Below are 12,125 nucleotides of genomic sequence, written 5' to 3' on the forward strand. Positions count from 1 at the left end.
TATGATTTTAATGTTCTTTGCAATATGTACCAAAATAGAGACATGTAAAGCATGTTTGCAAAATGAAATGTGCAACTACTGTCACATCCAGTGGCTATAAAAGTATTCATTCTTTGGACCTTTCACATTTTGTGTTACATCATGAAATCATGATCACTTTTTGCTACTCATTAACACAAAGTACTCTGTAATATAACAGTGAACGAAAAAAAATATTCAATACATTTTTCTAAATGAATTAAAAATATTCACTCTTCAGGATATAAAAAATCTAAGGTAATGAATATACCCCAAAGCACACTGAAATTGGTCAATAAAAGTATGAGACAATAACTAACAACTGTGGATCTACCCAGAACTGGCTGTCATCCAAAAATGAGTGTCTAGGCAAGAAGATCTTAAGTCAGGGGCAGAGATTGAAGAAACCGTGTACAAGACAGTATTTCACTTCATAAATCTGTTTTGGACAGAAAAGTGAAAAGAGCAGAGTTTTTTTTCTTTAAGAAAAAAGCCTTATATCGTGTTTCAGCTGTAGCAGGAAGTCTCGATGGTCTAAAAGATAGTCAGATAACTTTATTTGTCCGCAAGGAGAAATTAAAATTTTACAGATGCTCAAAAAAAAACAATTGTGATAAAAAGAAACATCACCACCACCACCACCACTTCTGGTTTGGATAATAAAGATTGCTTGATCTCAATAACAGGCTTGTAAGTGGCAGCAAGATGAGGTTAAACCTGCTTGGATTGTGCCATAGGTTTATATTTAAGGCATGAGAACAAAATTTAACATGGTAAGCACTATATTTTGCACAAACTTACCATTGCATATCAAACCAAGAACACCATCCCTGCAGTAAGGCATGGCGGTGGTGTTATCATGCATCAAGGAAGCTTTTCTAATGTAAAAACTGTAAAACTCATAAAGGCAGAAGGAAACATTTATGGGACATAGTACAGAAAAAAAGAAAAAAGAAACCCCTGCTGCAATTAACAAGAGTACTGGGACTTGGAAGATGATATATCTGAAAATATTCAGTTAAATACATCATGGCCCCATGTAGCTAGACAATAAAATGTGGCAAAGTACAAAAAGGGTGAATACTTTTAATCAAATCAAAGCAAATTAATTTTGCAGGCCATTAATCACAAAAAGTATGGGAAATGATCACACGTTCTGTACTATTCATTTGTTAATAAGTGTGTGATATATTTATCACTCAAGCTAGCATAGAAAGAATGTGACATTTAGACTAGAAATACATCACCATGCTAGAAAAAATATATTTTATACCATGTTATACAATGTATCTGTAGCCACACTGCTTTAATAAAAGTATGTTAAAGCAAGTATTTTGCAACCGTATAAATTAGAGTAGAATTTCATATGAATATTGGTTAAAATTAGTCTACTTGTTCACTGTATGCCTTTTACCATTTCTCTAATTTTCAATACCGCTTTTGATAAGTTTGTATTGTTAAATCTATTTATAAAATTCAGCTTTTTTAGCTTTATTCACTTTGAAACTTCAAAATGAACTCAAGAGGTTAATAGGTTTCCAAAACACATAAACATGTTGCTCTTATTTGCTCCATTCTTTTTTGGCACTTTAGATTTGACATCTGTTTATGCATTGTGTTTATTTTAATGTTTTTTTATACAGTACTTTGGTGCTTCTGTTGTTTTAAATGTGCTCTGATAAATAAATAATCTAATGTTATTTGACCATATGCAATTCAAAATTACACTTGTTTTGGAAAACAGTATATCATAAAAATTCACACAAGTAAACGTGTGCAATTAATTTTACACTGGCAAAAAATGAAGGCAATGGAATGGAACATTTACTTGACACTTGATATTCAAAAGATTTGGGGTCACTTGTGTGTCCACTTATGTTTCTCTTTTTACCACATTAGCTAGAGGTAAAGAAGTGATTCTTGCAGCCTTTAAAAGTGGTCAGATCTCAGGCATATGGCATATTATTTCTTAACCGCTGAAGTGAAGAAGGCTGCCACCCTTCTACCTCTAGCTGTGGGCGCTTGCTTTCTGCCTGTTTATATGGTGAAAGGTCATCTCATAATTGCCCTCTCTGCTAAAACTTTTAGTCTTCTCTGCACAAACATTTATTCACATAGTTAATGTTCAGTTTCTTCTTCATTATAATCAGGGAACCAGAACTAAAAGATTTAAAATGTCTTCATATTTGAGTGACACTTAAAAGAGGGATGAACAAGGTGGATCTCCAAAATCCAAAACAAAGCTTATTAATAGGGATGAAATGGATTAAGTGAGACTGAAAATATTATGTTAGAAACAAAATGTTTCTGTTGGGGAAGAAGCTAAATAAAATGATTACAAACAAAACCAATATAAACCATTATACAGTAACTTATAACAAAAACAAAATGTGAGCAATATGACAACACTACAAAACTTTATTCTCAACAGAAATCACTAAGTAATGTGGAAGTAGCATTTTATTATAACAAACACTTTACCAAACACACCATGAAAATATCACCAACTTATATTTCTGAAAATTATAAATTGAAAAATAGGATGTCATGACTAATGTACAGCAAACCAGTTTTATACAAAAAAACTATATAATTTGCATAACAACTGGAACATAGCTAGAAATTTTAATAAGAGTATTTTACGGTCAAAATATACACAAAGAATAACTTGAAATAAAGGCTTTGAATGATGTGTTTAAACACATACAGATAAATAATTTCTGCACATACAATAGTTATAACAAATTTATGTAAGTGCATAATAATAAATATTTTCCACTTAACTGTGTACAATATAGACATTTTTACAATTCAATAAATATTTATCAGTGAGGAAATATAATTAAAACTTGTTATGTAATACCGTAGGAACAGTAAAAGTACTCTATGAAAGGAGAGTATAAGCTCGCACTGCTATTTCTCATTACAAAAAAATGACAAATTCTATTCCAAAAATAATAAAAAGGGGGTCAATGAAAACAGTCCAAAGAAAAAAGGGACTTGACATTTGGCAGACAATTTTCAGATTTTAGTGGGAAACTGAAAGCAAGACAGAGAAATAAACAAATACAGTTCGTGTGTAGAATCCTACCAATGACTCTTTTTACCCGGTGAGTTGAAAGTAACAGGTACAAGGAAAATAATGTGAAACTCTTAAAATCCACAGTATTTTTCTGTTAGGTAATAGCTTAAGTCAAACAACACTAAGACTAGCAGACTACATTTCAACCTTAAAGTAATACTCCACCCAAAAAAAAATTAACATTTTCTTTACCTAGCCATAACCGTCGCCACATAAGATGAAAAGATGAAGAGATGTGATGTTCCTTACCCTTTGCAGTGATGGCCAAGTTAAAATTTAAGCAAATGTTTTCACATAGAATGAAGATAAAAAAAAATACACGTTTTTGATAGTACAGAAGTCCATGGTGACCAACGATGGACAACAGCAAACAATATCAAAATGACCATGAAAAAATCTCACATTTCTCATGCCTTCCAATTCCAAAGGCGTTTGAAATCCCTGATGAAGGAGACAGATGACAGCAGCAATAATACTAAAGGATCATAAGGGGGCTGCCAAAATCATCTAAATTGTGGATGGCTATTAAAATGACAAGGACCAGACCAGAGGGAGAACAGTTTATTAGTGTAATGTGGTAACGTTACCTTGGCCCAGTTCATCACCATGAAGTTGGAATGCTGTTTTTCCGTCGTTTTGATATATATGTGATGTTGTCAATTTTAAAGTGAGTATTTTACAAATGTATCTGTATTATTAGTCCTGCACACATACAGCACAAAGAGATGTACAGCACAAAGACTCTCTAAAATTCTTCCTGAACGTAATATATTGTGATGCAGGTCAGAAGTATCTTAGATCTTCATCTTTTCCCAAGTCTTGGGTTCATATTGGACAACAATGTTGTAATAATTCTGAAAATTATACTACAGTGTCTGGAATAGCTCAACCTGTCTGAGAGTACTTGACAACGCTTATGCATAGGCTTGTTATCAGACTCTGCATTTTAACTACTAGTCCTGTACATATCTGCGACAAAAACAAGTACAGAATTTATTGTCTGAAAATATCCAGTCACTGAATGCATACTATCAAGTGTCAAACTTGATCTTAACAGAAACCAGCCCTGCTGGTTGTGTGCGGGTGTGAGAGACTTCAACAATGCTGTCATTACTGACTTATCGTTTGACAGGTATACATATCCTAAATACTCACTGTCAGGAAACCACCATCAACCACAAATGGCTACGACCTTAATTATCTTTGTCTGAAAATGATGCATCTTGTTCTATTAAAATAGTTCTACTAAAATTGTAATTTACCGTATATATTTATTTTTTATATGAAACATCCATTATCCAACCTGCTACATCCTAACTACAGGGTCACAGGGGCTGGCTGGAGTCAATCCCAGTCAACACAGGGCACAAGGCAGGAAACAAACCCAGGTCAGGGTGCCAGCCCACCGCATGGCACGCACACACACCAAGTACACACTACGGACAATTAGGAATCGCCAATGCACTTAACCTGCATGTCTTTGGGCTGTGGGAGGAAACCCACCGTGTCGCCCCTTATATGAAACATTTTATACCCAATTTATTTGATATAAAGTATTCAGATTTTACCCCCTGGTCAAAGTTGTCTAAAAATTTTACTTTTATAATTTATGTATTTCCTTTCCAAACAGTGCTTAAAAATTATATTTTATACACATGATCTGTTTATGGAACCTACTGTTTAAAAAGAATTGGTGTTACAATTTTATTAAATTTACAATAATTTAGTAGAATACTCCTTTTGGCTAGCTTTTTCAGTAAAATACAATCAATAAATGTCCATAATGTGTTCTATGTATGTTTAGGATAATACAGTATATGCATTCCTGTGAGTTTTTTTTTTTTTATTTTAGAATTTCCCTTAACAGTCTCTATCTACTGTTATCCTGTGTTTCAATCAAGTCATATGGACATGTCAAGTAGTAAAGGTTCAGTTTTTACATCAAAACTATGCAGTCACCATATGTTGCAATACAGTTAACAAATTATCTTTTTAATGTATCCTTAATGAAAATACTTGAAAACAACTACTTTGAGTTAATTTCAAAATCCAAGATCTAATCATTTAGAAAGTAAACTCCATAAATGTTCTTTGACATTTCTAATTTCTCAGGTATGCAGAACAAATTATTATTTCAGTAACCAAACAAACCTACTTTTGTAAAATAGAATATAGTCCAAAATTAAAATTGAGATAAAACCTGCGACTTAATACTAATGTGAAAGGGGCTACATATTTAAATATGCTTTATTAATATTTTGAACTACTTTTGCCATTTCCAGATCACCAACTGAACTTTATTTTTTTCGTCTGCAGGCTCAGGGGCCATTACAGCAGCTATTGTTATTTTTATCATCATTGTCTTCGCCATAGTGGTGTTAATACTGAAAACATACAACAAGTAAGTTGTGATGACATCTTTGGGTATACAGTGATAGAAGCAGAGTACATTTACCAAGTGTATATAATTTAATAGTTTAAAATGGCTAATTGTTTAATTTTTGCAATTACTTGGCATTTTCAACTAAAATAAACAGAAAAGCAATGTTTTAATACAATGTATACTGTAATTATGAATATATGACGTTTCTGGTTAAGGAGCAAAAATCATAACAAATTCCTAAAACTTGCAATAAAATGTATGCTTCACATGATTATCTTTTCAGGCAAACACGAATGAAGAATGAGCTTGCACCAAGGACCACCAAGAAGATGTCAACCAGCATTGCTAAAAGCAGTTCAGCCACTGGAAGTGTAGGCCAGAACAACATTGCTATGGGCATCATTGGGCAAAATGGCTTTGTTTTAAACGGTGTGACTGAAAACAGCACATATCACACTTCTGGGAGCTTATTTTCTATACCACTACCAAATGGAAATGTCACAGAGCTGCCAAATGGGAATGTAACAGAAAACCGGTAACAGTCGGCTATGGCCACTTGTTCAGGACTTCAAAGTGTGCCATCATCATGCATACTCATTGCAGTATATCAGGTCCTGCTGCTTGCACAAGAGTAGAAACAATGAAAGGAAGACAATCAGCACTGCCTTTTTATGATAAAGCTAAGGACAATGGACTAGACTCTGCAATCACTACTAGTGATTTAAATAAAAAGAACAATAAACATGTCTTACTCTGTATGAATAATGTAGAAATAATACAGTTTTGTAAAAGAACTGTGCATTACTAAATATCTGTACCAGATCCTTTGCACAATGGACAGAGAAACAAAAAAAGAAAATATATACAGCTATTTTGAGATGCCATACTACACAATGTCAAACTTGAAGTTGCTGATCTTGTTACCAGAGAATGACAGATTATATGACTAGAAATGATAGCATATGCCAAATTAAATAACTGTGTGATGACTTTCCAGCACAGTTTCCCATTTCCAAAGTATCGTAAGCTTGCCCCTTTTTCTGACAGCAAATAGTGATCTGCCTGACAGGGCCAATGCCTGTCTTAAGGTTTTACAGGTATGGTGAGTTCATCTGCAACTTTTTTTTTCATTCTGCCATAGTACATAAAATGCACATCATCAGAGAGATGAGTCTCTCTTCTGTTTGTCTGGTCCAAAACACCAGTATTCCTCATTGCTCTGTGTCACATTATATGCCTTGTACCTCTGAGTGAGCGCCTCTATACCTTAAGGCATAATCAAACCTATCACTGGGTATGTCAGACTACACTACACTGAAAAGATTATATAAATGAAGTCCGCAAATGACAAATACTAGAAATGTCATGTAATGTGACATGGCCTTTAGGATGTGCTTTATTTCCATGAGAGTTTAAGGCACAGTTTAAAAATGAAACTACTTTAGGTGAACGGTAAATGAAACCAGGATTTAAGCACTATTAAAAGGGATTTGTTTTAGAAGTGACCTGCAGCTGTAATATCTAATGCAAAAAATAATGTACACAAATTAAAAAAAGTTTATATTTGTTATGATGTAAACATATAACAATTACTGATGCTAAAACAAATTTGAATTCCTAAAATTACTTTAGACCAAAATTGCAAACTCAACTCTGCTCCAGTCATATACAATGAATAATTTGTACCTGTCAATAAACCATTTGCTTAAATATATACAGATCAACTACTTCCATGGTCTGTATATCCGTAAAGCTTTTCACTCGTATAACTGAGGTGTGTATGGTTTTAACCACTTTAAAACAGAAAAAATGTATTTAAGGGGAGACACCTCACTCTGCCTAGCTCAATTAGTCAGCATAATTTCAGTATCGCATTGGATTTTAAAACACCGAAGAACAGTTCAACAACATTAGATATTTCAGAGATGACTCCTACTATATATCTTAAAAGTTGTTTACTTTCTGCTTCCATTGGTGTCTTTTAAAAAGCATAATGCTTCAAATTCTGCAGAGCAGACCAGGTGGGGATAATAATAGAACGTGTTTAGTAATCACACAGGGCACTTCAGCTAGAATTAAGCTCCTTTATGACTTTTAACCAGAGAGCCCAAATGTCATAGTCTCAGCAAGGCAATCTAGTTCAAAAATATGAAATGAGGATTAAAAACGCTGCCATTCTCAGAAGAAAGAGAGACATTATAAGCCATGATATAAAAATGCTTAACAATAATACACAGATTAACAAGTAATATTTTGTACTGATCTGTTAAGAATTATGAAAAAAGGTTATCTTAATGCGCATAAATTCTCTCAATTACAAGACTGGATGCAGAACAAGAAACATGTTAATCTGAGATCTGGTAAAAACAAAGAATCGCATGGTTAGGCTGTTTTGATTGCACAAGCATACCAAATCTGACTAATTGGGAAAGGGTTTCAGATATAAACATGAACTTGTAACAGAACAATTGTGATGTGATGGGGCCAACTTTGCCATTTTCCATGGCTTTGAAAGTGTTGTCTTGGGTAAAACCAGCATATAATGTACCACAGCCATTACTTTAAGTTTAAAATCTGCTTAGAAAAATGATAAAATAATTTGAGTGTTTTATGCACTTACCAAAAAGCATACTTATTTTACTTTGATCCTACTGGTGAATGGGGCAATTTTCTGAATAAGCCCTTACTTTTGTCTCTGTTTAACACTGTTTTGTAACGTTGTCTACAAAATTAAACCATTTTTCAATTGTCTGTGTTGTACAAATATCAATTTTCAGTTAATGACTATTTTCTTCTATCATTTGAAAAGAAAATTAATACACTGTATTTCTGATCCATATCCACAGTGTGACTTTACCTGTAAAATATTGTAAGCCATTGTTAATATAAAAAGCAAACTCATTCCCTCTTTAAAGAAAAATCAACTGTAACTGTTTTGCTGAAAGAAAGAATTTAACACTTCATAATGGAAATGACTGTGACAAGTTTCACTTTGACTAAGAGATTTGTTTTTGAGCGATCATATCTAGACTTAAATCCTGACAGATGGACAGGTACACGCATCATTTCAAAAGTAGACAAATCATGTTGAAGGATGCTACAAGTTTTAAATCTTGTACATATTCAAAGTAAAAAAAACTACAATAATTTATTAGTAATTAGCTTCCTCTCCCATCCAAAAGATTTTTTGGATTAGCCATGAATAATCATGTTTGAAAAAGAATGAATGAATGAATATTCCCTTAGGTTTGAACACCTTGGACTATTTATTGTTTTAACCTATATAAAAACATTTATGTGTGACTGATTACTATGATAGATTATCAGGAAAGGACTGCTTTTGATTTGTGTCACTTGCTTCTAAAAGTAAGCAAAAAGCATTATTCATACTGCCATTTCGATTTCTTGGTATTCAAATCCCCATTTTCATTTCTATTTAATGTTTCTGTTGTCACACCAATTGTAAAACTACTGTATCAACCAATGCTTCCTTCACATATTACATGCCTACAAGATCATGGTGAGAAAAACTACTGAAATTCATTTTGACAAGTTGCAGAATTCAAGAAATAAAAACCTATGCTTAACTTACGATTCATTAAAATAAGCCCCAAATCTCATGTCAACAGTGAAATTTGTGTCAAATATACTTCCTGGGCCACTTTGGATTATATAAAGGCATACACATGGTATTCAAAATGTAAAATTGGCTTAAATCAATTTTAAAATTAACTTGAAAGAATACAGTTGAACAGAATTCACTTCAGTATGGAGCTTAAATAAGTCCTCTCCTGCAAATAAATTGCTGGAAAAAAAATATGTCTGAGACTTGATGTTCATTTTTTTTACATAGGCACATGTTTAATTAGCATCATCTGGTGGATGATCAGAGTTTTTGTTGCTACTGGAGAAACATCATGCTTCAAGTAATTCAAATGATGGCAGATTTTGTTCCTGCAAGCAGGGAGGATTTTTTGATACGCTTTCAAGAACTGTTCTGCTAACACTGAGAAACCATATAAGAATGGGCAGAGCATGGTCTTTTATTTGGATAATGAACTCTTTTCAATTGGGCAGAGATCGCTGGAGATCATTAAATTAAAACAAAACTGAGTGTCGTTATGAGCAATGTTGCACAGCATCTCTCTGACACACTAACACCAAAGACTTGCCAACTGATTTTTATGCTAAAGTGTGTCAAGAAAAGCTACTGGGGCTCATTTATACAAACAGCAATACACCTGCATAATACCTTACTGTGCACCTACTTTAAATATCTAAGGAACCGTACTACTATCCTCGGGAATGATAAATCAGAAACCGTACGACATCAGAAAGACTGCCGAACTACACACTGTAAACGGTTCACTTGTTTAAAATGTTTGCCTTTATACTTACAAAGTCAAAGTGATGCCGAAAATCAACAATATCTGGAATAAGACTATAAGGCAATCTCGTCTTGACGGTCCTCCTTTTATTTGCGACAGCTCTATTTCACAACGACAAGTCCGTACACCAGATCGAAGTTCTCCAAAAGAAGTTTTAAGGATTAACAAAATAAGGGAAAAAGGTGTTTTTACAGTACATTATAAAGGCAGTTGTAATCTAAATAATAAGTGTTATTCATTAGGCTAGATAAGTAAACGTATTTATCATTTTTAAAAACTGTTTTGTAAAACAAGGCTTTGACGTATGTATACTAATCGTCACGAGTTTTAAACGCCATCGAAGACACAAATATCGCGAGACCTTGCAGTCTACGGCGTTATAGCAACTACACGTGACTTTGAGACTGTCATTGATCGTCACAATGGTAACGAAGCCGTTTTTTATCTGATTTTCGCCAGTATGTCTGCAGATACAAGGGTTGGAAAACTGGGCGATGTGTAAATAGCAGCTCTTTATAATTAAATGTCAAATACATAACAATAAGAAACTTTTACATAATAATAGTGCGTCCTGGCGGCATACTATATTTAATTAAAAAAAACAATTTGTAAGAAGACCGCAAATCCACAATTATAATTAGCTTTGGACTTGTTTATACATCCTTCTCTCGAGTCTGAATTTAATTAAACGGGCTCCAAAATTTATGGACGTAGACCATGTATATATCGAATTTATAGATCGTTCCAAAATGAGGCGGGTTTAAAATGAGCACGTACCATATTGTGATTTCTTGGGCAGTTCCGATTAATCAAAAAGGAAAGTGAGTAGTGGAACACCGCATTTGAAAGTCTGCGAAAGTACAACCCGCACATTGGTAAAAGTTAGGAGTCAAGAAATCTAAAATAGAAGAGGCGTTATGACGGTTAGTTTATATACTCAGATTAAATTAGATAATTTAACACAAATGGATTTTCTCAATCTACAAAATAATTGATCATCGCCTTTTTCGTCTGGAAATGAATGCACTTCTAGCTTAATCGAGTCGAAAAGTTCGCTTCGATTTAATGCAATTAGGGTCGTGGTACTATTGCTATAGGTCCTCATTCATGCAGTCATTCGTTTCATCCGATGTATAACATACAGGTTAGGGTGCAATGCTTTGAGATATGGAAGGAAACCCAAGAACATGGAGAAAGTCGAAGACCGCACGCTCTACAGTGAGAAAGCTGAATCAAACTTCAGTCTAAACAGTCCAGGCTGGGTCTTCAGCTGAGGCTCGCAACGCCACCAAAGTGAAATATACAGTTATTCAGTACAAAAATGCTGGCCCTTATGGTCTCAATTTAATCAATTTATCCGTTTTGTAACCCACTGAATCAAATGTTAGCGATGTTGAGTCCTATCCCAGCAGCACGAGGAACCAGTTAATTCAATCGCAGAACACTTTTACCCAGATACCCACAGGGTTTTTTTTTTATTATTATTTTATTGCACTGTAATTTTTTTGAAATTACATGTACATCCCCATAAATATTGTCAAAAGATAACCAAATCATTCAGTCATAATGCTGGGTGCAGCTCAAGCCCGGATTAAGACCCTCAAACACACACACACAGGACCCCAGGTGGCATAGCTCCTTAACATCAACTGTCAATGTCCAACTGATCATACCTTTAAATAACGCAGCTCTCGCATACCCATTTGACTAATCCAGTGTGTCCCATTTTCCCACTTCTGTCATTTCATCCATTGGTGAAAAGGCCCCTTACCATCACGGGCACCTGGGCATGCATCCACAAAGCCTTGATGGCAGATAAGCCCCAGATGAAATTTGCTTCAAGATATTCAGCTTAAGTATCAGTGAGGCAAAAGTGCAAAAACCTTTCCTGTGGAAATCGGTAGAAAATACAACATGCCCTTTAAAATACATTTTTGGAGCCCCATGCATTTCTGAGTACTAGAGTGTCAATTTCTAGTGGTAGCTAAAGTCTCAAAACTCTAGGGACTTAGGTTCAGTTCTCTGTTGTGTCACAGTCCGTAAGACGTCTGTATGTTCTGGTATTGTTTGAGTGTTCCTGTTAACTTTATGTGCCAAAGATGTGCATGTTATGGCCAATCCAAAGGCTGAGTGTGCCGTATGATGAACTGGCATGTTTCTATGCTGCAATATATGCAATGTGTAGCTAATGCTGTTACTGTAACATAAATTGACACAATACGGTTCTGTACTATGCTCTGAAGATCAATTAATG

The 12,125-nt window shown here is 34.2% G+C and overlaps 1 protein-coding gene across 1 annotated transcript in view; it reads left to right on the plus strand.

Annotated features, from left to right (window-relative positions):
• The window catches only part of LOC120517711 (non-compact myelin associated protein), a 55,345-nt gene extending 46,043 nt beyond the window's left edge, over window positions 1-9,302 (plus strand). The window contains exons 3-4 of the mRNA XM_039740164.1: window positions 5,417-5,501; window positions 5,767-9,302. Of these exons, the coding sequence (XP_039596098.1) occupies window positions 5,417-5,501; window positions 5,767-6,022 (341 nt within the window). The 3' untranslated portion in view covers window positions 6,023-9,302. The remainder of the gene's footprint in view (window positions 1-5,416; window positions 5,502-5,766) is intronic.
• Window positions 9,303-12,125: the final 2,823 nt, after the last annotated feature.

This window comes from Polypterus senegalus, chromosome 17 (genome assembly GCF_016835505.1).
Source record: "Polypterus senegalus isolate Bchr_013 chromosome 17, ASM1683550v1, whole genome shotgun sequence".
NCBI lineage: Eukaryota > Metazoa > Chordata > Cladistia > Polypteriformes > Polypteridae > Polypterus > Polypterus senegalus.